The 27,684-nt window shown below is 37.3% G+C and overlaps 3 protein-coding genes and 1 long non-coding RNA gene across 4 annotated transcripts; 2 read left to right on the forward strand and 2 right to left on the reverse strand.

Annotated features, from left to right (window-relative positions):
• Positions 1 to 9,771: 9,771 nt before the first annotated feature.
• LOC148207102 (uncharacterized) lies at positions 9,772 to 12,282 on the forward strand. Its single transcript, XM_088118500.1, has 2 exons — positions 9,772 to 10,678; positions 11,305 to 12,282. Exons 1-2 carry the CDS (start codon positions 10,109 to 10,111, stop codon positions 12,013 to 12,015), a joined length of 1,281 nt encoding a protein of 426 aa, XP_087974626.1. The 5' UTR covers positions 9,772 to 10,108; the 3' UTR covers positions 12,016 to 12,282.
• A 1,830-nt stretch (positions 12,283 to 14,112) lies between these two features.
• On the forward strand, positions 14,113 to 22,296 carry LOC111016910 (pentatricopeptide repeat-containing protein At3g26782, mitochondrial). Its single transcript, XM_022292482.2, is given in 6 exon segments — positions 14,113 to 14,749; positions 15,043 to 15,526; positions 15,952 to 16,450; positions 16,453 to 18,170; positions 19,313 to 19,456; positions 22,081 to 22,296. Coding segments are annotated over 4 exon segments (1,977 nt in total). The 5' UTR covers positions 14,113 to 14,297; the 3' UTR covers positions 16,995 to 18,170; positions 19,313 to 19,456; positions 22,081 to 22,296.
• On the reverse strand, positions 17,399 to 19,409 carry LOC148207103 (protein NETWORKED 3A-like). The gene is made up of 2 exons (XM_088118499.1): positions 19,287 to 19,409; positions 17,399 to 18,286 (listed from the first exon to the last, which is right to left on the reverse strand). Exons 1-2 carry the CDS (start codon positions 19,372 to 19,374, stop codon positions 17,526 to 17,528), a joined length of 849 nt encoding a protein of 282 aa, XP_087974625.1. The 5' UTR covers positions 19,375 to 19,409; the 3' UTR covers positions 17,399 to 17,525.
• A 1,317-nt stretch (positions 22,297 to 23,613) lies between the features above and the next one.
• LOC148207104 (uncharacterized) lies at positions 23,614 to 24,967 on the reverse strand. Its single transcript, XR_015788173.1, has 2 exons — positions 24,348 to 24,967; positions 23,614 to 24,266 (listed from the first exon to the last, which is right to left on the reverse strand). It is a non-coding gene; the product is annotated as an uncharacterized LOC148207104 (long non-coding RNA).
• Positions 24,968 to 27,684: the final 2,717 nt, after the last annotated feature.

A 27,684-nucleotide genomic window follows, 5' to 3' on the forward strand; every position in this document is an offset into this window, starting at 1 on the left:
CCTATTTATGAGTTATCACCAAAAATTTATCCTTTTAACATAATTTACTTATGGTGACACACGTAGTACATTTTTTAGGGTCAGGGGTGTGTTATAATAATTGAAAAACTGGGTCGACCGATGAATCAAGGATGTCAGTCGACTTTAATGATGCAACAGTCGATGGTCAGTCTTTCTAGACCTAAAAAAAACTGACTGATCCACTGTAGATAAAAAAATTAATATATTTGACGGTATTCTACCACTGCACCAAGCATACAAAAGAGATAAAAGTATCACACATAATTTATGCTTCACGCGTTTTCTCAAATCTGAGAGTCTCACTCAAATATGAGACCTTTCTTGCCATCTTATTTAGGGTTTCTTGTTTTAAAAAACTTCTTGGCCATTCTCGATTTATTCTTAAAAAGGTAAAAAAGTGAAGAAAAAAAAGTCGTTTTAAACCGAAACTAACCAAACCGAACCCGTCGATTGGTCGGCCGGTGAAAATCAAGAAAGGAAAATAATCGGTTTTTATATTTCAAGAAATTGATAAGGTCGGTTTCTATGCTGGTTCCAACATTAAATCGACATTGATGGACTGATGATCACCCCTATTTAGAGTTAGCCTCGTCTTTCTTATTATAGCCCCCCTTTTTTTTTTCTTTTGCTGAAATCAATATACCATAACAATTCTTATCTGCATATTTATCCTGTCTTTAGCAACTTTTGAATTTTACTCACTTTCATTTCTAATAATCGTGGAATATTAGTCATAATTATTGAAACACATGTAATTAATTACATTACATGTGTGATAGCTTATTAAATTACTAATGGATAAAACATTTACTTGGCTATTTATGTGATGTACTGGGATATAAACTAGCGTAGCATTGTTTACGTAGTAATTTATTTAAATAATATGGTTTTATAAATTACTCGTGATGTATTAGATATGAATAAATTTTTTTTAGTACAACATATAAGGGTGGAAGATCGAACTCACAACTTTTTGGTTGAAGATATCTACCAATTATCGCTGAATTAGGCTCGCTTTGACAAATAATTCAAATTCTTTAATGTGACTTTGTGAGGTGATATGACCGTTTAACATCAGGGTAAAAGAATTAAAATATTATTTTGGTCCTTGTATTTTCAATTTTGGTTTGTTTTGGTCATTATACTTTTAAAATGTTTATTTTGATTTATGTCCTTTTAACCTCTGTCCATTTTAGTCTATATACTTTTAAAACGTTTGTTTTGATCCATGTATTTAAAAAGAAAACCATTTTGATCTCTATTTGAAAAATTTTGATACAAATTTTAGACATAGTGAAAATTTTGATATAAATTTATGACTACATTTCAAAAATTTAATGAGTTAAAATGTCATGTTAAAATTGTGTGGGAAAAAAATTAGATAAAAATGAAAATCAATCGAAAAGAATCCATCGCTCTAGTAAAATAGATGCTTCAAAAATACATATATTAAAATAAAACAAAAGTTCAAAATACAAAAATAAAAATCAACGTTTTAAAAATACAGAAATGGATAAAAGCTAATTTTGTGGTGGGTGGGCCAGATTTCGCTGCCACGTGGCTCAACACAGATTTCATATTGCCGTGCGATGTGATTAAGTAATTTTATCGTGGTTTTCAAGGTATGAACTTCCTTCTTAGTACAAATAAATATTTGATAATTTATAGGAGCCAAGTTTTTTCTTTTTCATAACTCTTCCAATTTTGAGTTTGTCTTCTTGTATTGTATTTTTATTTTTTCGAGGCTTATCTTGAATTTTTCATAACACGATTCAATATGTTATTTAATAGTATGTAGTTATTATGGAAATGTTTTTTTTAGTACAATATGTTGGGGAGGAGATTCGAACTCACAGCCTCGTGGTTGAAGATATATGCCAATTATTATGGAAATGTTATTTAATAGTTGAATGAGATAATTTATTTAATATTATATTAAAATTTTATGCAATCAACATTTACATAATTATGACATTGTTTATATTTTGCTATTGTGGTCAAAATACAAATTTAATCCATGAATTTTGTATATGTTTATATTTTGCCACTAAAATTTTAAAAGTTTTAATTACATCTCCGAATTGTTTGTTTTAATTATAATGAAGGCTTGTTTGTCACTTAAATATTGATGTAGAATGTTCATTGAACTAAAAAGTGATAGATTGTTATGATTTGGTAGAAGAAAGTGGACAAGTCAAGAAAAACAGGAATGAGCAAACAAGAAAATTTGGTAGAATGAATATTTTTTTAGTGCGATAGAACAAACAATTAAAATACATTCTAAATTTATATTTTTTAACATTTTACCCCTCTTTTATCTAGTTGCTCCATACTCTTATATCACGTCATGTCAAATCATCACTTGTTAATCGAATCAACGTGTCACATTAACATTTAAGTAATAGTGTGTTAACGACAAATATTTATTAAAATATAATTAAAAATTTTTAAAAATACCATTGAAAACTTTTAAATTCTAAAGGACTAAATATACACCGTTATCAAACTGCTAATACTATATTTGTAATTTAACCTTTACTATTAATTTCCAGTTATTGCGTTCGAAACTTTGAATGTGGGCTGTTGATCATTTAGGATTGAAAAGGAAGAGTGAAGCCCAATTTCGAATTTGCACAGTACCTAATTGATAATACCCAGCCCAACTCAAGTGCTCTTGGAGGTTATGGGCCGACAGGCCCACTTCATGAATGCTTTTTTTCTTTTTCTTCTTTTTTTTTTAGTTCAGAACGCTGGTTAGGTCAAATTTGATTTTTTTTTTAGCTTTTTGTAAATAGTTATGAAACAAGCTTGCAGTTCTTATTATCGAGAGAGAAATGAGATAGTGGGGAAGTGTGAGTTTCATTCAATGATACTACATATTTATACAAACTCTAAGTCTAAAAATAGACTCAACTAATTCCACGTAAAAAAACAACTACTCCACTAGCCATAAGAATAGCAACATACCTAGTTAACTTGACTATACCAAAAATAACCCTAACAACTTCCTAGAAACTAGGATTTGGACTAGACAAAAATAAAAAACTAAAAGAATCAAACTTGCAATTTGAGTTAACTTACATTTTCCTCCTAACTCAAATACTACAAATACCCAACTTGCTCCTAAGAGCTTGAAAACGACCCACACTAAAGGACTTAGTGAAGATATCTGCTATTTGCTCATCTGAGCTACAATGCACCAACTGAACTTCTCCTTCCTTCTGCATCTCTCTAAGAACATAATACTTGATCTAAAAGTGCTTGGTCCTTCCATGAAAAACCGAATTCAATGAAATAGCTAAAGTGGCTTGATTATCCACAAACACCTTCACACTCTCTTCTTTCTTTAGATGCAAGTCACGCATCAACTTCTTCAACCAAACAGCTTGGTTGACTGCTGCTGTTGCTGCAATGAACTCAGCTTCTGCAGTTGACTTAGCCACTATATCTTGTTTTTTTGAACACCATGAGAAACACCCTGAGCCAAAAGTGAAACAATAGCCAGAGGTACTCTTCATATCATCTAATGACCCAGCCCAATCACTATCTGAGTAACCCTGCAATTCAAAATTTTCAACTTTATTGTATTTGATCCCAAAAGACAGTGTGCCTTTAAGATATCTCAAAACCCTCTTTCCAGCAACCATATGATTATTGCTTGCACAGTGAAGAAATCTAGATAAGACACTTACAGTGTACATGATGTCAGGCCTAGTGGATGTGAGATACATAAGACATCCAACTAGACTTTTGTACACATTCTCGTCTGCAGGTTCCTCCCCATCATCCTTCTGCAACTTCTCCTTCTGAATCATCAAAGTGTTCACACTCTTACACTCCTCCATATTGAACCTCTTCAATATCTCTCCCATGTACTTCTTCTGATAGAGAAACACTTCATTCTGTCCTTGTTGAATCTCCAAGCCAAGGAAGTAATGCATCAGACCTAGATTAGTCATCTCAAACACCTTCATCATTTCTTGCTTGAACACCTCTATCTGATTATTATCACTTCCTGTCACCAGCAAGTCATCTACATAAAAAGATACTCAGACTCTTCACAAAACCCAAGCTCAGCAAGTGATCATCCATCTTGCTGTACCATGCCCGAGGAGCTTGCTTCAACCCATAGAGAGCCTTCTTCAGTAAATAAACCTTCTGCTCTTGCCCTGGTGTGATGAACCCGTCTGGTTGCTCAACGTAGATCTCTTCTTCTAACACTCCATTTAGGAATGCTGACTTCACATCTAGTTGATACACCTTCCATCCATGCTGAACTGACACAATCAGTAGTATCCTGATTGTGTCCATTCTTGCAACCGGTGCAAAAGTCTCAGAGAAATCAACTCCCCAGACTTGTGCATACCCTTTCACTACTAACCTGGCCTTGAGCTTGTTCACAGAGCCATCTGGATTTAATTCAGTTTTGAAAACCCATTTGACTCCAATCACCTTTCTGTTAGTAGGCTTCTCCACTAGCTCCTATGTCTTGTTCTTCTCTATCATTCTCAGCTCTTCCTTCATTGCCTCCATCCACTTTTGATCTTTTTGAGCTTCTTCAAACACTACAGGCTCCAACACAGCTACGCTGCTTCTTTCATACACCTCAGTCAATAGTCTAGTCCCTCTCACTAGTGCATCATCAACTAGTTCATCAGGATCCAGAGAGACTTCTTGTTGCTTCACCTCTGCTTCTTCTGTCCAGTCTCACTCCTCATCCTCCAAAAATTGAACGTCTCTACTAATCACCATCTTTTTTATGTGAGGTTGATAGATCTTGTAGGCTTTGGACACCATGCTATAGCCTACAAAGATTCTTGGTTCTGCCTTCTCACTCAACTTGTCTCTCTTCACCTGTGGAACATGGAAAAAACATAAGCAACTGAACACCTTCAAATTTGTCAGTTTTGGTTTAGTATCAAACCAAGCTTCATAGGGGGTCTTCTTCTCCAAGACCCTTGTAGGTAGTCTATTCAATAGAAAGACTGCTGTGTTTGCTGCTTCAGCCCAAAACTCCTTTGACAAAGTCTTCTCATACAACAAGCATCATGTCATCTTCATAATACATCTGTTCTTCCTTTCACTAACTCCATTCTGTTGTGGAGAATATGGAGCAGTGAGTTGATGTTCTATCCCAGCTTCTTCACAGAAGGAATTAAACCTTTATGATGTATATTCAGTCCCATTGTCGATCCTCACCACTTGAATCTTACAGCCACTTTGATTCTCAACCCATCTTTTAAACTTTAGAAACACTCCAACTGCTTCAGATTTCTGCTTCATGAAATATATCAAACACATCCGAGTATAATCATCCATAAAGATAATGAAATACCTGCTACTATTCAGTGAAAGAGTTGGTTGAGGTCCACACAAATCAGTGTGGATGAGCTGTAGCTTCTCAGTTGCTTGCCAAACTGACTTCTTGAATGACAATCTTGTTTGCTTCCATGTCAGACAAGCTCTACAGTTTGTTTTCAGCTCCTCTAGAACCGGTACTACTATTGCCATCTCATTTTTCTACAGATATTGCAATCCTTTATGATGAAAATGTCCGAACCTCTTGTGCCATAACTCAGTGTCATTCACCTGACACTTGAAAGCTATTTGCTTCTTCTCGAATGGATCTAATGAAAAGCTCTTGTGCTGCATCTTTATTCTAAACAACTCATTCCCACTGGAATCAGAAATGAGGCACTTCCTGAAAGCTCTTGTGCTGCATCTTTATTCTAAACAACTCATTCCCACTGGAATCAGAAATGAGGCACTTCCTGTCTTCAAACAACACTTTAAATCCCTTATCTACTAGTTGACCAACACTTAACAGGTTTTGATCAATCTCAGGAACAAACAACACTTCATTAATCAACTTGGTTCCAACACAACTCTCTATTGACACTGTGCCCTTCCCTTTCACTTCTAGATACTCACCATTTTCGATCTTCACCCTTGACTTAAATGACTTGTCAAGGTCCTTGAACAACTCTTTATCACTTGTCATATGATTGGTACACCCACTATCAACCAACCAACCATCACATTGATTGGTTGATGAGAAACAGGTGGCCACAAAGAGTTGATCTTCCTCTTGCTGTACTGCAGCATGTGCTCCTCCTTGTTGTTGGGTCTTGGCACCTTTATAAAATCGTTCAATGTGTCCCAATAAATTACAGCTTCTACACTTCACATATGGTCTTCTCCAGCATCTGAAGTGTGGATGATTGTGCTTCCCGCAGTGCTTGCATGCACTACCAACATCCTTTGAAGCAAATTCTGAGCTACTACTACCACTCGCCTTCTTCCCTTTCCACTTCGTCTCTCTTCCACCTTCTCCCTACTGCATTCTAGCTTTCAGCGCCCCCTCCATGCTTCCTTCTTGCCATATCAACCTCCTCTGCTCCTGTGCTTGCAAAACACTAACAACTTCTATCACTTTGAGTTTGGAGAGGTCTTTAGTATTCTCTAAGGAAGCAATGGTTGCTTCATATCTCTCAGGTACTGAAACCAGAATCTTCTGAACCAATCTATTTTCAGATAGATCAGTTCCTAATGCTCTTGCCTTGTTAGCAATCCCGATCAACTTGTCTGAATACTCTTTGATGGACTCAGAATCCTTCATCTGCATTCACTCGAATTCCCTCACCAAGTTCAACACCTTCATGCCTTTAATCCTCTCATTCCCTTCATACTCATTTTTGAGGAACTCCCAGATCTCCTTTGCTGACTTCAATGCCATAATTCTGTTGAATATGGCGGGAGACACAGCTGCATCTAGGCAAGCTCAAGCCTTTTCCTTCCTGGTGACCCTCTCCTTGTGAGTCGTGATCTTATGCATCGTTGGATTATCAGGAACTGGAGCAATTTCATAATCCTTCTTAATTGCTTCCATCTAAGACATTCATTGAAAAAAATTATTTGTTGCCTACTTGCTCTCTAAAATTTTACATGAATTTGAAAAATAGTTTTAAATGGTCATGGGGCATGTTTGACTTGACAAATTATATATATATATATATATATATATTATATATATATATATATTTTTTTTTTTTGATAATTAAACACATGAATTGTCTTTCCTTCTTTCTTTCTTTTTCTCCTCTTTTTTCTTCTCCTCCAAAATACCTTTGTAAGTGCTCACGGTCGTACCTTTCTTAACCATGCGGCGCCATGATCTAAGCTCGACCATGGCCAGCCTTATGGGGAACTATATCCCCAATTCACTTTTCACGCCCTTTGTGGCTTCATCGGACCTTAGGCAAGGTTATTTCTTCCTCGATCGAGCTTCACTTGCATGCGGAATCCTATCTTGTCTCGGTAATGCACACCGCCCGTATGTACATTTAAACTCTCTTGCGACTCTAATCGGTTTGCCTTTACACTAGGCCAAGTCCCACGACTTTACCTTGCCTCTAGTATAGGCCAAGGTCCTCAAAACGCGACGTCGTGACTCATTTTCAACCATCTTGGTTCTCGGCCACTCGGTCATCTCGCTCCTACGATGAGCCAGGACCTTACCGGGATGAGTTCTGACCTTCAACGGGGTCAGAACGAGCTTAAAACGCCAACCGGGTATAACCGGGAGGTTCCTGCCACTTAATTATGTCAAAACTAACTTATCGGGTCCATCAGACGCCTCTAAGACCATTCTTGTTGAGAAACTAGTCAATAACGGGCTAAACAACTTTACCGAGTACTGCCGGTATGATTCTTGCCGACATCCCAATGAGGAATGACTAAACTTGGCAATCGGGTGAGTCTTATCGCTTACCGGGCCAAGACTAGCTTTTTATCACTTATCTGGTGCCCACCAATACTGTAGGATGCCACCCCGAGCATTGGGATGTCATCGGGCTTCGTTGCTCACTTAGGCACGCTTACCGAGAACCGACCCATGAGTTCGTATTTATGATCGGGGCCTTCCGGATATCCAGCCATCCGGACACTATCGAGGCACGATGACTCTTGCGCCCGTGCCATGTTGTTCGAGCATACCATCCTGGTCCCATGATGCAACCTCCGACACATGGATCGAGGCACAATGCCAGCACACCCGTGTCGCCTGATACTGTCCTCGAGTTTTCTATCCTCAAAGGAAGTCACCCAAGACACTCGTCTTGCAAACGCTCGCCCTCACCATGACACACGCATGTGCCATGGGGTAACTTACTTAGGCCCTGACATAGCCCAGGGGTGGTGGAGAGCCAACACCATGCCTCCCCCTATGGTACATTCTAAGACATTTTTGGTCTGGCAGTCGTGTACGTGCAAAGTGGCGAAGAGTCACTCGCCAACGTAGAACGCACGTCTGAACTCCGATTGACACGAAACTTGGAGTGCTTGCATATCTCACTAATATGCATCTAACTCTAAAGCCGCTTGTCCAAACTCTCGATGGAACCCCGACTTCTAGGGTCATGGCCCGGTGCCCCAATTGGCCCCCGTTGAGCTTGTCACCGACACCACTGACATCGCATCGCCTTGCATTATGCATACGCCTTCTCTAGGCATTCTTGTATACATCCTTGAGGTGTGATAGGTGATGCACCATCCTCCTTGGTCGCATCACGACACTTCTCTCTCGGCCCTCAACATGGTCCGATGGACGACATATGCATGTCGTTGACACTTGCACACTACGTGGGTGTCACAACCTAGTCTCTATTAGTATGGTTGTGACATGCTCCCCCACTTAAACTGTCATCCTTCTCGATGACATACTCGTGGGTACAATCCAAAGATAACAGTTAGGATTGTAACACTCAGCATCCTCCCTCACTACTACCATTCGTAGTCGCTTTCACATCCATTCAACTTCCAGATTTTACCATGATGTTTGTTTTCTAAAAGAATAAAAATAAAAACGATTATCAAAAGTTAAAACTCTAATAGGCCTTGAAAGAAAAGAAAACCACAAATCTTAAATTATAAACCCTAAAATCCAAGTCACAGATTCATAAAACTATGAATTCTAAAATTCTAAAATTCAAAAAATGATACCAACATAAATAAAGTTTTTTGTTTAATGTTTGTTGGAATGGAGAAAAAATAAAAGTCTAGGCATTTAATGAAAATTTATTATTTAAAATTAAAGTATCACATGGTTAAATAAGTAATTTATTTTAAAATTCTATGAAATCCTACAAAAACCGACTAGTTTGATCTAAACAACTCCGTCCAAATTTAAAATCACTCAAAATATTGGAATAGGAAAAGACTAGCAATATTTCAACTAAAACTCTAAATAAAATTGACTATTTATTCTATTTTCTTTCTAGATTCGAAATCATGAACTTTTAGTAAGGGATTAATGACTTAACGAGTTGAGTTAAGCAGGTAATATTTTGACTGTTTTTTTTCAACATAAATATTTTGACTAATTAAAATAGGCTCGTGCCAGTTTAATACCTTAGTCATATCACCTAAAATTGATTATATTTTCAAATATTTACACACTTAGAGCAACAGTGTTATAAGTATCATTTTCATTTAAATCTCCACGGTTTTCTTTTTCTTTTTTCGTTTGAAACTTTATTTTTGTTTTGAAATTTAAATTAAAAAAATCCGTATGTAAAAGCAAAACTAGGGTAAAAAAATTAAAAACACACAGTAAAATATGTTATATAGAGGGACCTCAATGTTTTTACTTTCTAACCTTGGCGGATTGTATTATGCCCTTGGGGTTTTTGACAGTGTGAACTTTCGAGAGCGTGGCTTCGGCTTAAAATGCTTGTCTCTTTTGCGTACAACAAAAAAGCGTGAAGTTCTCAATTGTTGTTTCTGTACGAAACGGATCGTGTGAAAAACCAAAATCAGAACCAAAAGAAAAAAAAAAAAGAAAGAAAAATCAAACGGAACGATTGAATCTAATCTATTGTTCTTCACCAGAAGCCCTTTTCAGATTTCCCACTCCGCAGCGGCCCATCTCCGATCAGATCTGTTCCCTTCTCTCTAGATCTGCCCAACCCCTCGATTCGTTTCTCTGCTGAATCTTCATCGCATTATGCAGAATTCTTACTCCTCAATGTTCAATCATGAACATTTCCACTGACTGGATCGATAAGGTTCGTGCATCGAGTTCGCTGCCATGGGATCGGCTCAGTCCGTGCAAGTAGCGGAGGAGAGGGAGGAGGAGGAGGAGGAGGAGGAGGAGGAGGAGGAGGAAGAAGACGACGATGGAGACGATAATGTCGAGCCGGCTAGGGCTGAATTGGAGAACTTTTTGGTGAAGAAGGTTCTAGAGCAGGAGCCGGAGATGCTACCGTGCCACGCATTGGCGTCGCCGCTGTCTCCTCAGCCTTCCTCTCTCGGCACGCCTCGATTGGGGCCGGCGATCAAGGTTTGGGACCCGTATAATGTCCTGGCGCCGCCGCCGCAGCTGCCTCCGCCGCCGGTGTTCACGCGAAGCTTCTCGTCCAGTTCGATTGACGACGATCGGGTGGTTATGGAGGTTTTTCTGATAAGCCATGGGGAGTGTGAGTTGAATTTGAGGTCGGACTTGGTCGGCGGGCGGTGCCCTGAGGCGGCTTTGACGCCGAAAGGTAAGCGTCAGGCGAGAGCATTGGCGGTGTTCTTGAAATCTCAGGGGGTTCGTTTCAATGCCGTGTATTCGTCGCCGTTGGATCGGGCCCGATCGATGGCCGTTTCAGTTTGCCAGGTAATATCCTCGGATTATGCTCACCAACTGTTTGTTTATTGTGCTCTTAGGAATTCAATTCTCTTACTCGTTTTAAAGCTTGTTATTGTTTTAATACGGATTGTTATTGAACCAAGATAACTTCGTCTGTTAATCTCTTGTTTATCGTCTGTCTGAATTTGAGGGAAAGCTTTGTTTCAAATGGCCAATGAAGCCAATTCAGAATCTATGAGGTTTTAAGTTTTAAGAATAAACCAGCTAAATATGAAATGGGCAATCGCAATTTCTTTAAAGCATTAATAGCGTAGTTTAGGCAACCAAGCACAAGCAGCAATGAGTTCTACTGTCCTTCAGCCAACTATTATTTCATATTGAATTCTTTACAGCCGAATGATTATGTTCATGTTTTTCGTTGAATTCTGGGGAGTTAGGCATCAATGTTCTGTTGAGGTTGGATTAAAATGGTTGACAATTTCGGCTATATGTTTGAAACTGTCTCCTTTCACTCTTATAAAAGCCAGGAATTTGATCGAAAACGGTCGTTAGCTACTACTAGTCAAGTGGTCGTCACCTGTGTCTGATGTTTGATCCTTTTTCTCTGCATTATTTCTTGAATTGTGTAAATTGTTTATGCGACGAACCTGCAGGAAATGAATTTTTTGGAAGAACAAATACAAAATTCAGATGCACTTATGGAGATGAGCCAGGGACACTGGGAGCGTTGCCTCCGATCTGAGATATATACACCTGAAACATTGAGCTTCATTGATCGAATCCAACCTGACTTCTCCGCACCGGCTGGAGAATCGCTAAGGCAGGTGGAATTCCGTATGGTTCATTTTCTGAATAGAACCATCTTGGAACTCCCCGAAAAGCTGAGGTCAGATGTTTTATCATATCATCCCAATGAGAATCAAGGGTTATCACTTCAAATGTCACACGAACTAACCAACTCAATTCACGATCGAGATGGGAATTCTCTCCCATCACCACATTGGGATTTTCCTCATAGGCAGCGACACGGGTTCACAAGGAAAAAGTCTGGCAAAAGCAGGCTACAAACTGTGACTACGACCGGAGAGCATGAAGCTGAAGACGAGGTATCCCCTCGAGATAGTCACCAAAGTGCACTAAATAATCTAAGTATGAGAAGCTCTTCCTCATGTACGACTTGTATCGGCATCTTCACACATTCAATTCCAATTAAGTGTCTCCTCACAGGCCTCCTAGAATGCAGCTTGGTAATGCTGCACAAGTTTTGCATTGCAGATTCATCTGTGACTGTTTTACAGCATTCACTAAAATCAGGCTGGCAGATAAAATCGTTGAACGACACCGCACACCTAAGGCTTCTCTAATGAAAGAAATTCCACTTCCGTACCGATTCCAACACCACGAGACGAGACGATCTGTTACATAATGGCCAAATCTGCCATTTATATAATTTTTGGAATGAACTTCACTTTTTCTTCCTTTCCTCATGTTTTTTGCACTAGCAGGCAATATTCCTGTATTATTATTATTATTATTATTCATGATAGATTCAACCCCCACCCAACCTCACACAGAATTATGGCAAAAGGAAAGTTGCTGTATCAAGTGATTCTTTTGATCTGTACCATTTATCATTGATCTCATATGATTGATTAAACTTTATACACACGTACGATCTTTTCACGAATGCAGGTCGGTATTGCAGCTTGAGATCAGTCAAGTGATGGATGGGAAGTTTGCTTGGTTGTTTTGATCACAAAATGCTGTTCTTTTTTATTACCATTTGCAGACATTGTTGAGTGGAAGCAGAAACTCCTGTTGGCATAAAAGTACTTTTCTGTTGTTGGTGGCTGTCCTGAGTAATTGGAGGGGAAGAACAACCAAAATTGCTGCTAGAAAGTAAGCTTTTTCTTGTTGTCCCAAAACGGCGTCGTCACATGGGCTGTGGGTCTGAGAGAAAAGACCCCATTGAGACTGAAACTTGTTTTACGCCATTGAAATGGCCACTCCACCTCGAAATGGAGGAATCTTTCTGTACTTTGAGGAACGAAACCAGACAAAAAACAGACAGATCAAGGAGAAACAAGAGCTTTTGGATCAGCAAACATACAAACGACACCGTATTTAATGTGGACGCTGCCCTTCTCGTGATGTTCATTGTTCAATCACCATTCCAACAGTTACCCACTTCTCAAACTCTGCCTTTTTACTGCTTTATCCTCTCCTTTTTGCCATATTTATGTGAGCTGTTTCTTCTTCGTTGGTTGCTATAATTCCTTGAAGAGCTTTTTTCTGACATCAATGGCTGCCACCGCCGGCTTCTGTGTTGCCTTGTCTCTGGCTGTCTTCGTCGCCATTGCAGCCGGAATTCAGCCCTCTTCAATCTCGGCATCTCCGGCTGTTTCACCTCATACAACTTCTCAAAATATGTCTTCGTTTTTTCCTTCTCCGAGTGATGAGCGTTCTTCTCCGATGTCTGCAGCTCCTTCGAACTCGGAGGCGCCGGCGCCGGCGCCGGACTCCGGCGAGTTCATGGGGAAAAGTGGGTCCGGTTCTGTTGAGCTGAATCTTGACCTCTCTGTATTCGGTCTGAGCCTTTGTGTTTTCTTTAGTTTTAAGACTGTTTGTTAATGTTCGAGTGTGATGCTTTTTCTTGTTCCTTGAATTGAAGATTTCATGTGTTGACATTAATGGCAATTTCCATTGGAATTGAAATGTGTTTTAGATCTTAAAATTATTCTTCCATTTGATTTGATGTCTGTTTGTGTCACAACGCTGAAATTTTAAATAAAATAGATCGTATATGAACTAAAATAAATGTTGTGAAAGTTGGATCTGGTTTTTCCCCTGAAATTTAGGGGCTCACCAAACATTCTAACACGACAAACTTTCCACACACAAAATGAGATTTGAATTTTTTTTTTTTTTGAAATGTTGTTCGATTGTTGCCACTTGTACTAAAGGAAAAAAAAAAACCCACTCCACCTCTGTTATGAATTAAAACTCACAAAATTAAATAATATAAAATAAATATTTATTTTTAAATAGAACATGAAGTTTAAAATTTTAACAAAAATATCATAATTGAATCAAAGCCTAACTTAAATATGAGGTATTGTATACTAAAATAAAGTAAAAATTATGCTATATTAAAAAAAAGTGAAAAATTGGGACATTTTTAAAAATACATATTAATTCTTTGTCATTTAGCGAAAATTTTCAAACATTTTTTTAAAACTTATTTGCGCGTAAAAAATTGTAGATTTTTTAAGTGAGAGAATCATCATTTAAGTACAACCTATGAGATATAATCTTTTATTTTTTATTATTTTTTGAAAGGGGAGATATAATCAAATTGAAACTTTCAATCAAAATAATAATATAGAATAATAATAAACCTAAATCATATAGAATAATAATAATAATAATAATAATAATAAATTGCAATATACCCAAAATCATCCCAACCAAATTTGTAATTGAACATATTTTAAAAAATGATGAGCTTCTCCCTCCCTAAATTCCTTGAAAATTTTGCCGTTTCAGATGGGACAGGAACCGGAATCAGCTTCCTCAACAGACCGTATGCAGTATGCACATAATCAATGAATAAGAAAACTAACCACTAAGCAGAAACAGATTTCGAATGGGAATTTCAAATCATTCTTCAATTGAATTGTTGTTTCCTTTGAAACTCTGTTGGCGCCGATACTCAAGCAATCCCAACCTCGCGACATGGTTCAACAAATACGTTGATAAATCCAACGTCCATTCGTGGAACTCGGTAATTGCCGATTTGGCCCGCGGCGGCGATTCGGTTGAAGCTCTTCGCGCCTTCTCCTCCATGCGAAAGCTGGCCCTAAGCCCCAGCCGGTCAAGTTTCCCCTGCGCCATCAAATCCTGTTCGGCTTTGTGCGATCTCGTCGCCGGCAAGCAGACCCACCAGCAAGCCTTCGTCTTCGGCTTCGACACTGATCTTTTTGTCTCGTCTGCGCTTATTGATATGTACTCGAAATGCGGCCAACTGAAGGATGCACGACAACTGTTCGACGAAATTCCTCTGCGAAATGTGGTCTCCTGGACGTCCATGATTACTGGGTACAATTCAACTACTAAAACCTTTATAGTATTAACACTCTCGCTGTCCCTCACTCACTTGTGAAGTTCAAAAACGAGACTTCAAAAGTTTAAGTTGACAGACTAGGTAAATTTAATCTTTTATTCTGGTGGATTTTACTCTCACTTGTGGAGTTGAAACACATGACATCCCGCTACGATACCATTTTAAAACTTAAGAGTAAATTTAACCTTTTGTTCATATTTTAAGCACTACTCCTCACTTGTGGTGTCAGGTACAATACAGGATCTCTTATTCTAATACTGTCTTACAGGTACGTCCAAAACGAGCAAGCAGACAATGCGTTGTTGCTTTTCAAGGATTTTTTGGAGGAGGAAACAGAGGTTGAAGATGGCAATAAGATTCCTCTAGATCCCGTCGTCATGGTTTCGGTTTTATCGGCCTGTTCTCGAGTATCAGAAAAGGGAATCACTGAAGACGTTCATGGGTTTGTGATAAAAGAAGGCTTTGATGGGAATGTTGGAGTTGGCAACACGTTGATTGATGCATATGCAAAATGCGGGCAGCCTTTGGTTTCTAGGAAGGTGTTTGATGGGATGGAAGAGAAGGATGAAATTTCTTGGAACTCAATGATTGCAGTGTATGCTCAAAGTGGGTTGTCTGAGGAGGCTTTGGAGGTTTTTCATGGAATGGTGAGGCATGATGGCGTTCGCTACAATGCGGTGACCTTATCCGCTGTTTTGTTGGCTTCTGCTCATGCCGGGGCATTGAGGGCGGGCAAGTGTATTCATAATCAGGTGATTATCTTCCATCCAACTAATTTGATTTGGTCGGCCAAGTTGGTTCTTTTGTTTTTGGCTTGCACCCCTACATTTACCTGATGAGTAAATCTTTAAGTAGGCAAGTGTTTAGCACCAAGAACGAAAATGGTATTTCATGAAAAGTTTAGGGGCTGAAATAGAACATTCAAAACTTCAGGTATGTTAGGGATTAAGACTGAATATTTGGAAGTTTAGGACTTAAAATCTAGCACAAAAGTTGAGGACCAATATATGAGTTTAAGCTATTCTTCATTCGAAATTTTTTGAAGTTCAACCTTCCAAATATTATTGCGAAAGAAATGACGATCTGTAATGCATCTGTCTTTTTCCATGACTCACTGCTTTAAATGTGATGGTCTCTGTACGAACAATAGTAATGCTTGATCTGCTGGTTCATGTAGGTTATAAAGATGGATTTGGAGGAAAATGTGTGTGTTGGTACCTCTATAATTGACATGTATTGCAAATGTGGAAGAGTTGAAATGGCAAAGAAAACATTTGATCGAATGAAGGAGAAGAATGTAAAGTCGTGGACGGCCATGGTTGCTGGTTATGGCATGCACGGCTGCGCCAAAGGAGCTCTTGACATCTTCTACAAGATGATTCAGGCCAGAGTGGAGCCAAATTACATCACTTTTGTATCTGTTCTTGCTGCGTGCAGCCATGCCGGTTTGGTAGAGGAAGGCTGGCACTGGTTTAATGCCATGAAGTATAAATACGATATCGAGCCCGGCATCGAGCATTATGGTTGCATGGTTGATCTTTTCGGACGTGCAGGATGTCTCAGTGAGGCTTACAATTTAATCAAGGGAATGAGGATGAAGCCTGATTTTGTAGTATGGGGCTCTCTTCTTGGGGCTTGTAGAATCCACAAGAATGTGGACCTTGGCGAGATTGCCGCTCAAAATTGTTTGAACTTGATCCGGATAATTGTGGGTACTATGTTTTACTTTCAAACCTTTATGCAGATGCTGGACGTTGGGCAGATGTCGAAAGGATGAGAACTCTAATGAAGAACCGCCAACTTGTTAAACCGCCCGGCTTCAGTTTGGTCGAACTGAAAGGCAGAGTTCACGTTTTTCTGGTTGGAGATAAAGAGCATCCTCAACATGAGATGATTTACAAGTATTTGGAGAAACTAACTTTGGAGCTTCAAAAGATAGGCTATGTGCCAAACATGACATCAGTTCTTCATGATGTTGATGAAGAGGAAAAAGAAATAATCTTGAGGGTTCACAGTGAGAAACTCGCTGTTGCTTTTGGAGTGATGAACTCTGCAGCTGGAACAACCATAAGCATCATTAAAAACCTTAGGGTCTGTGGAGACTGTCATACTGTCATTAAGTTAATTTCGAAAGTCGTTCATCGAGAGTTTGTGGTCCGAGATTCAAAAAGATTTCATCATTTCAAGGACGGATTATGTTCTTGTGGAGATTATTGGTGACACTTCTGAAGGACTTGATTGGGTACTTTGAATTGATTCAATCAGATTGTCAGGTGCGGGACGAAGCTAATGATGCTTCATATAAACAGTCCCAGCTATACTCGAGTAAGCGATAACAGTACATGTCATTATTCTGAAGGGAAAATGTTCTTAAGTTTACCAAAGAATGACAAGAAGATTGGTTTTTCTCTCGGTTGATTTGGTAGATCAAAGCTTACATGTTTCATAGGCTTGAATCTAAAATTATCTTGCTAGAAGCTTATATGCAGCTGATAGCTACTCTATAAATTGTCAGCTGCTTAATTTTACGAAACAATTTTTTGAAGGCACACAAGGGTGAAGTATCTGAACTATCGCGAGCCCTCGGATCTTATTAAACAAACACGACATATGCTCAAAAGAAATCCGCAAAGGGGCAGCTCCATTTGACTTCAATTATTTGAATAACATTTTCAATTACAGATCACAGACTATTGGGTATGATTGGATTGAATGTGGAAGGAATCTGTTGTTGAACAACTGAAGTTCAGATCAAGAACAACCCCACCCCAAAAGCTTGTTCGAAATCGTTTCTGCCAGTCGTGATATTGGAGAGCGATATGGCTTTGACCTTTCTTTGGGGAATCTGAGAGAACTCTGGAGGGACCTGTTCTCACTCTTTAGGAATTTTATCTGTTGGTGAAGCTCTTTAATGGCCTCTCTCTTTTCATTGTTTCTCCTGGTTAACTCCTCCTGATGCTGCAGATTTTCCTCCATGAGCACTGTCACCTTTGAGTTTAGTTCATTCCATGTACTCTCCCACTGGGCAATAGCCACCAATGGATGTACATCTTTAACCCGTTGTAGTTCAAACTTGTTCATCTTTAACTCGGTATCGTCTATCTCAGCACGAGCCGCGATGCTTCCATACATTTTGTCATCTCTTGCTTCAACTATTTCATCAGAATTATGATTACATGTCTTACTTGAAACCAATTCATCTCTTAGCTTGATCAGGAACTCTTTGTCCAAGATGTCATTGTTACATTTGAGGCTGCCATCGACAGAGACGGATTTGAGGCCTGGACATTTGATATTGCATCGGAATATTTCGGCGTCTGAAGGCGTGGATGACCCAGAAAAGAGAATGTTAACAAATATGAACTTCAAATAGTCGTATTTTTCAGCCAAGGATTGGTAAGATCTATTGTACTCTTCAAGCATACATTTGATCTCTAGTTTTCTGTTTTGATATTGCCCATCTTCTTCCAAAGCGGTTATTATGGCCTTCATTTTCTTGTCCATGTCTGAAACTGTTGGAACTGGTTAATTTTTATATCAACTGAAGATATTGTAAGGTTAAACAACCATCAAGTACTATAGTTTGATAGATTTCAATTCGAACCCCATGATTCTACACATTTCAATTTAGTCCCTTGTTTTGGTTAAATCTCTGAAAATGTCTCTATCATTACAACATGTGAACAATTTTTTTTTCGGGTTAAAAAACTATTTTAGTCCCCGTATTTTCGGTCTATTTTAGTCTCTATATTTTTAAAATGTTTCTGTTGGTTCTTGTATTTCAACTTTACTTCATTTTAGTCCTTAGTAATTTTTAAATGTTCGTTTTTGTCCTTGTACTTTTAAAAGGGTGATCATTTTGGTCCTTGCAAAATTTTAACATAAAATTCTACGCATAACAAAAATCTCTTAATATAAGTCATGGTTACATTTTAAGAAATATATTGAGTGTAGTATCCTATTGAAGTTGTGATAGAAAAATGAGATTGAAGATAAAATTAAGCGATTAAAATGGTAACTTTTTAAAAATGCAGGGATCAAAACAAACATTTTGGAAGTACATGGACTAAAATTAACCAAAATTAAAAGTACATGGACTAAAATGGATATTTTAAAATTACAGGAACCAAAATGAATCCACGTACTAAAAATATAGGGGTCTATTTTAACCCATCTTTTTTTATGTTGCATATCTTCTTTCTTTAGCCGAGATGATGAACACAAACATTCAGTATACTGTTTGGTAAATTCAACTTGTCCCACCATTAATTTTTTTACCCAATTCAAATTCTTTACTTTTGCCATATATTTTTTGAGTGTCAACTCATTGTCTCTCTACCACATCGGAAAAAAAGTGTCATATACAAAAGTCGAATTAACCAAACTAGAGAGACTAGATTGAGCATTTTAACCCAGAGGAATCGAATTGAAATCAAGCACAAACTATACGAACAAAAATGGTAATTTAACCTGCCCGCTCGAAAAACAGTGATGAGAGAGGGATATAGAGACCTGATTGAGTTGTATGAAGTGTGCAGGAATGAAGAGGACTGTCGGAGCTGCTTGAATCTGCTAAGCAAAGGAAGCTTTGTTTTTCCATGGCGACGTTTTTTCTGAATAACAGTGAAAGCAAAAGACAAGGCAGAGGGAAAACTAAAGAATATAGAAGCCTGAAAATGGAGGTAATGCATCTCTTCCATTTTTATTTTTATAAAAAAATAATAATAATTAATTGTCGTATAAATTAAATTCAAATATGCAATTTCAACTTTAAATGAGGAAGTTATTGGCCCCAATCCCAATCTTGATTTGCACTCTTTATTGCGTTGGGGGAAAAAAAGGAATCCGTTAGTCTCTTTACAGCGAATTGGCAGTTATTTAGATTAAGCATTTTAGTTGTTTTTATTTTTATTTTTTAATTTTAGTTCAACGGTAAAGTTTTGAATTTATCGAATAATGCTGGAAACCCATCAATAAATCACCCAAAGGAAGCCAACAAATGAATTGAAAACAAAAAAGTATAGAATCAAGTCGCCAAAAAACACCCCAACCAAAATACTAAGGCTCGTTTAATAGCATTTGAATTTCTTGTTTCTCATGTACAAATTTGTGTTTGGTGCCCGTTTCTCGTTTCTCATTTTTTTTAAAATGTTACCAAAACTGTATAAAAATTTTAAAAATAAAAAAAAATTAAGTTTTTTTTTCTCTCATTTCCAAGTTTTTTCTACACATAAATAAATTTATTATTTTATCATCTTTTACTTATAAAATGCATAATAATTGTTGATGCAAAATTCTACCGAGCTACCGAGGTTGGTCACGTGGTAATTGGCCAAGCTGACGAGGTGCGAGCTCATGCAAGGTAGGATTTGCAAAAAAAAAAAAAAAGTACACTCTGACGCTCAAGTCAGTATATGTGCGAGCTCAAATAGGTCATTCTCAGAGTAGAATTGCATACCTGAGTAAGAAGAATGAAGATCCTTTTATAGGCGGAGTGAAAGGACACGTTCGTTATGGCCGTTACGACCCAGGCGGTTAGATGTCGGGCTACAGGTCAGTAATGATTGAGGTCGACTATGGATGAGCTCAAGCTCGGTCATAGATGAGTTTAAGAGCTCGGCCATAGATGAGCTTATGGGCTCGGTCATAGGTGAGCTAAGGAGCTCGGCAATAGGTGAGCTTGGGAGCTCGGCCATAGGTGAGCTTGGGAGCTCGGCTATAGGTGAGTTTATGAGCTCGGCCATAGGTGAGCTAAGGTGCTCGGTCATAGGTGAGCTTTAGAGCTCGGCAATAGGTGAACTTATGAGCTCGGCCATAGGTGAACCTATAAGCTTGGCAATAGGTGAGCTTAGGAGCTCGGTGGTAGCTTAGCCATATCTCGCCACATGGTATGTCATATTTTTGCCTCCAACAATAATTATTAAAAGTAAACCTAACATAAAAATTTTGTATATTTAATTTGAAATTTTAATTTTCATATAAGACTTCTAATAAAAGTTAAAACAAAGCAGAAACAATTATCATGCAATTATACTTTTTAAATTTTCAAGGAACATGAACACGTCTAGTTTTTCTTTTTCTTCTTCTTCTTCTTTTTTTTTAGTGTATGTCCAATTCTAGTTAAAAAAGATACACGAGGCATAAAAATAGTTTTTATTTTTTTTATAATAGTACATCACAATAGAGAAATATAGATTCAAACATATGACAGATTAATTCTCACATTGTTATCCAAATACAAATACAGTTCAATGATTTAGAACTTTATTACCATCTAAAAAGTCTATGGTCCTATAATTGTTGAACTAAAAAAATGTTAAAAGTTGTCAACAATTTGAAAAAATAATTTCGTCTTCCCAATGGTAACTACCTATCTTCAAAACTTTTAAAAAATAATTATTTTAACATTTTCTCAGATTTAGGGTTCAAATTGGTAAAATTAAAGTTTATGATAAAAAAATTATTCACTAAACTATGTATAGAGGTTAAACATTAAATTTGCAAATTTTATTTATTTTTTAATTAAATTCTTGAAATAACCACGTCACAAGTTAATTATTTGTTTTAATTCATTATATTTGTTTTAATGTTTGTGGTTACACAATTTATTTTTGTGTATATTGCAAATGTAAACATAATAAAATGACAATTTTAAGTTAACACAAGACAAAAAAGAAAAAAAAAAAGAAAAACCACAAACAAACCTCAATTCTGCTCACTACTCTGTTCTAAGAAAACTTTTAATATTAAATATAATTTTTAGATGTTAAAAAAAGAAAAAAAAACATTAATCTTTTTTAAGATTTATTCATTTGAATCCTAAATTTTCAATTTCATCCATTTATCACTTAAACAAATGTTTAGTTTTTTTTTTCCTAAAAAAAAAGGATTATGAGTTTATAAAGAGTTATTCAATAATTTTTTAGTACAATATGTGTGGGAGGAGATTTGAACTTTAAGTGCCTTAACGAGTTAGAAATTAGCAAGAGTTATTAAATAGTTGATTTTGTACATTTATTAAAGGGACACTTGCAATTATGGTAAAACAAAAAAAAAAAATAAAATTGCACATTTAGCATCAACATTTAAGTTCTATAAATACAACAAAAAAAATTTAACGAATACCTAAATAATAAAGTATCGAATATATCCCAAGCTCAAAACAAAGTATGATATGATTATCTGATTCTGATTATCTAATATATCTTATCATTAGTTTACTATTGATTTACGTTATGTAATATTATAATTGATTTATAGCTGATATACTATTGATTTACTAATATATTCACTTTTTTTTTTTCAGGTTGACAAGGTTGATCCAGACCATGCACGTCCAAAAAGAGCTTATTTATATATAAATCACTTTGTAATCTTATGCTTGCCAATTTGTCGATAATATCATGTGTTTCCCCCTTATTTATTAGGACGAGTGATTCGGTAATTTTCGAATTTGGAATTTTGTCCCCATGCTCGACATGTTACTGTTCTATATTTATGATATAATTCTCTGATTCTGATATACCTATGATATACTTTGAATATACATGCTATATATATGTGTGTTTATTTACTTTATTGATTTACAGTTGATCTACTATATTGATATAACTATAATATTTATTTGTTGGTATACCACTGATATATATATAAAATTCTAAAAAATACAACTGTTGTATCAGAGGATCGTAAGAAGCCATTGACAAGAAGAGGAAGCTTCGCGTTAATTCATCTTCTTCGATTTTAGGTCCAATATATGTTCTTATTATTATATTTAACTTCTAACGGCGAAGACAAACTTCTCCTCATTTCCCCTATATCTTGTTTTGTTGTTCTCAATTTCTATGAACTTGCTACTTAGCTCTGCGGCAATATCGACCAATTCGCTTATCCGACAGTGCATATCTTTCATATGGATGATAAGGAACCTGAAGCTTATTTAGGAGATGTGATCCACGGCTGCGTTGAGATGGTTTGGTAAGTCGGTGGATCTCACAGGCGGCATGTAACTTAGCATTGAAGGCGTCGAATGTTGCGAAATAAAGGCCAAAATTGAACCGAGAGCTAAAAATGTTGTGCCGTGGGCGGAACCACTGTCCTGAAAGCAAAATCGACACGACCTTGGTGCTAAATCATTTTACTACCAGTATACTGCCCAAGGTTACACAACCTCCGACTCAGACGTGCACTCGTCGGAATGGAGTAGAATCAAAACTAGCTCAGAAAATCTTTAGGAAACACAAATTGAGTAAAGAATGAGAGAAGAGAATGAGTGATTGAAGAGTGGTGGGAGACTGCCAATTTATAGTGGTTGTAAGGCCCAAAATAGTTTTTCATTTTCCAAGAATTAAAAACCTCCAAAAAAAACCTATACAGGTGTCCCGTTGAATGCCAAACTCCCTCCAACCTTGTCACTTGTCCTTTGACTCCAATTTTGAAGCTAGTTTGTTTTACATGTCAATCCCAACAATCCCCCACGAATGTCAAATAGTAAAATTAAATAATAGAGAGAGAAAGAAAGAAAAAAAGGTTTTCTGAGCAAAAAGAAAAATAAATTTAAATATTAATATCTCTCGATTTGAATTAATGCCTAGTGAAGTGAGACAACAACCTAAGTAATGAAAGTGAGTTACCTCTTGAACTTTCAGTAATTATAGTTGAGACCTCCACAACACATTTGAATCCTCGATTTTGATTCAGCGATAGTTGTCAAGTGTTTTTAGTGGCTATGCACATACATCTTAGGTTATCGTGAAAGCTCTAGAAGGAGGCTTCACAACTCTTTCATAGAAGGTGGCCTCACCTTCACAGTCACGTTGTCGCTTCATCAAGTCTATCATAGATAAACCACTCAAAAACCTGAGCTATGAAAACTTTGAGCATTATCTATCAGGTCCATGCATGGACCACCCAAAAAGAATATGGATTCACATGTTTCACCATATCCATCGAGTCCATTCATGGACCACCAAAAGAAGGGCTATGAATTTACATATGTTCCACTACATCTATCAAGTCCATACATGGATCACCCAAAAGAAGGACTATGGATTCAGCATAATGGCTCGAGTCCCATACATCCTGAGGAGTCCAGAATTACTCTTCTTGTTTGGCCTTTGGTGAGAAGATCCGCCAGGTTCCTCTCGGACCTCACATACTCCAAGGATACAATTCCATCTTTCAGTAACTGCTTCACAACTCCATGTCTTAGACGTATGTGGCGTCTCTTACCATTGTACACATTATTTTTTGCAATTCCTATGGTAGCTTGTGAGTCACAGTGTATGGATACAGGTACATATTTCCCCCACAGTGGCACATCTCCAAGAAGGCTTCTCAGCCATTCAGCCTCTTGACCTGCTAGTTCAAGTGCTATAAACTCGGATTTCATGGTAGATCGAGCAATGTAGGTTTGTTTTGCCGATTTTCATGAGATAGCTCCACCGCCAAAAGTAAATACATACCCGCTAGTGGAGCTCACTTCATCATTATCTGTAACCCAGTTTGCATCACAATATCCTTCTAGCATAGTAGGAAATTTGTTAAAATGGAACAATAGTTCATTGAAGATACCTTAACAACCGACGTAGAGCAGTCCGGTGATCTTTACCAGGGTTATGAGTGTATCTACTTAGTTTGCTTACTGCATATGCAATATCAGGTCTAGTGTAATTCATTAAAAATATGACACTAGCTATAATCTTTGCATATTCGGATTGAGATACACTATCACGCCGATTTCTTTTACGATCCATGCTAGCATCATAAGGTGTTCTTACAGGTAATTTATCCAAGTGATCAAATTTCTAAAGCATTCTCTCAATGTAGTGTGATTGACATAAGGAATATCCATTATCATTTTTCCTTATTTTTACCTCAAGTATTACATCAGCTTCTTCTAAATCTTTCATTACAAAATGTGAAGAAATGAGCAACTTGGTCTCATTAATAATATCTAAGTTTGAACAAAAGATGAGCATATCATCAACATACAAGCATATTATCACACAATCAACTCCAGACAATTTTGAGTAAACACATGTATAAGAGCAATTTACTTTATAACCATTGTTTACCAAAATGTCATTAAACTTTTCATACAATTGTTTAGGAGCTTGTTTTAGGCCATAGAGACATTTTTTAAACTTGCATACTTTATTTTCTTGACCAGTAGCTAGAAAAACTTCATGTTGTGTCATGTAGATCTCCTCTTTAGTCACCATTAAGGAAAGCTGTTTTTACATCCATCTGATGTATTACTAACCTCGAATAGCAGTCAATGCTATCAAAGATCTAATTGTAACAATCTTGGTTACAGGAGAGTACGTATCGAAGTAATCAATGTCATACTTTGTGTGTAACTTACAACCACTAGTCTAGCTTTATATTTTTCTATCATGCCATCTGGTCTCATTTTTTCTTTTAAAGATCCATTTACACCTAATAGGTTTATTTCCTGAAGGTAATTCTACCAATTCCCACGTTTGATTCATAACTATGAAGTCTAGTTCACTTTTAATAGCTACTTTCCATAGACTAGAATCTAAGACATTTATAGCTTATTGGTAGGTTTTAGGATCATCGTGTATTAAATACATGCAAGCGAATTGATCGTCTATCTTGTCAAAGTTTTCTACTAGATAGGAAGTTAGGAAGTCAGGTCTGAAACTTTTACTAACTTTTTGCCTTTTACTTCTCCTAGGTTCAGAATCTGTTACATTATTGGATTTAGGTTCAAGATCTATCATATCAACAGAAGTGGAGGGCAAAGACATGCATGCAGTTTTTGAAATACCACTAGAGTCACCATCAGTTCTAATCATAGGGAAGATATTTTCAAAAAAAAAAAAACTGCATCTCTATATTCACATATTGATTTATCATTCAAGCCCATGAACCTATATGCAAAACTATTTGAGCATAACCAATGAAAACACAATCAAAAGTTTTAGATCTAACTGTTGGTTTTCTGAATGATTGATATGCACCTTTGCCAAGCACTCCCACACCTTGAAGTAGCTCAGGTTTGGCGAATACCCCTTCTAGAGCTCGTATGGTGTCTTATCCAGCTTTTTGTGAAGGACCCTGTTAAGAATAAAACAGGAAGAAAATGCAGCTTCCCCCCACATATCATCAGATAGACCAGAACTTAATAGCATAGCATTTATCAGCTCTTTAAAGTTCCGCTATTCCATTTTGTTGAGGTGAATATGGAGCAGTAAATTCATGTATAATCCCACTTGATTCACAAAAAACTCTAAGCGAATTATCACTATATATTGACCACCTCTATCTGATCTTATCCTTTTTATCTTTCTGTTTAGTTGGTTTTCTACCTCAGCTTGAATTTTAAAAACATACTACTAGCTTCCTTTTTAGATTTTAGGAGATATATTTTTGTATATCTAGAAAAATTATCACACAAAATAACTATAGTAATTTTTTCCACCTCTACTAGTTGTATTTTTTAAATCAGTTTAATCAGAATGAATTAATTCTAGGAGTTCGGTACACCTTGCAGTGACAGGTTTAAAAGGGTTTTTAGCAAACTTTGCTTCTACACAGATAGGACACTTTGCAGTTTCAGGCAAATTAGAAGTACTAATTAAATTTAAAGTTCTAAGCCTTTTAATCGATTCAATATTCACATGCCTTAATCTACCATGCCACACATCAAGAGACTCAACGATGTAAGCAGAACTATAATTAATTTCATTTGAAGAAGTAGTGTTGAGAACAAACAAATCATTTGCAAGATAGCCCTTACCAACAAAGTCACTATTTTTTGTGATGATAATCTTGTCGGCCTAAAATACAATCTTAAGTCCGGCTCAATTCAACAGACCTCCTGACACCAGATTCCTATGTAGGGAAGGAACATACAACACATTACTTAATGATAAAGTTTTGCCAGATGTGAGTTTCAAGAGAACTTTCCCTTTCCCAAGTACTACAACTGTGGACGAGTTCCCCATAAAAACACATTCGCTGTCAGCGTAGTCCGAAAGTCATGGAAGAGGTCACGATTTGAGCAGAAATGTCTGGACGCTCGTGTATCAAGAATCCAGTCGGATTTGTTTTCCACTAGATTTGCTTCCACAACCACAGCGGCAGTGATATCGTCCATCTCTGCAAGGTTGGCTTGTGGAGCAGTTCTTTGATATTTCCTATATCTTCTAGGTGCATTGGTAGGATTTGTGCCCGGGTTTTCTGCAAACATAGCATACCAGTTTCGATTTCTCGATTCTTCCACCAGTATTTTGGGTTGGAGACCCTTGTTATTCTGAGGCTCTATCCCTTGCAAATTGCTTCCCATTGCTTTTGAACTGTCTTTGGAAGCACTAGAAGATTCAACTAAATTAGTTTTAACTGAATTAGGGATTGGGAAGAGAGCTTATCCTTTTCCTTGTTGGTTCCTCCGTGCGTGCGTGACTGATCAGCTCTTGTAGAGTCAAGTCCTTATTCTTATGTTTCAGGTGGTTGCGATAATCACTCCAGAAATGAGGAGGAAATTTCTCGAGAAACACATTGGCTTGAAGAATCTCGCACATCTTCATGCCTTCAGACAGCACACTTGCCACTAGGTTCTCGTACTCATGAACCCGATCCATCACCGGTTTGTCGTCTGACATTTGAAACTGCAGTCATTTATCGACGACGTGTTTTCTCCTGCCTGCATCGTCCCCGCCATATCAAGATTCTAACGTTGTCCCAAATGACTTTGCAGATTTTTGGACTACAAAGAGATCAAAAAGAGAGTCGTTCATATGGTTGAGAAGATGTCCACGGATCGTTTGTTGTCTTCTCGAATTTTTCAGTTTCAACGATAGTGGCAGTAGACATCCCAAGATCAGCAGAAACGGTAGGCGGCGAGATCAGTGACGGGTGCAGTAGTGGTAACAATGGCAGT

The sequence above is a fragment of the Momordica charantia genome, unplaced genomic scaffold, assembly GCF_013281855.1.
Source record: "Momordica charantia cultivar OHB3-1 unplaced genomic scaffold, Mcharantia_2.0 BLBB01000185.1, whole genome shotgun sequence".
Classification (NCBI taxonomy): domain Eukaryota; kingdom Viridiplantae; phylum Streptophyta; class Magnoliopsida; order Cucurbitales; family Cucurbitaceae; genus Momordica; species Momordica charantia.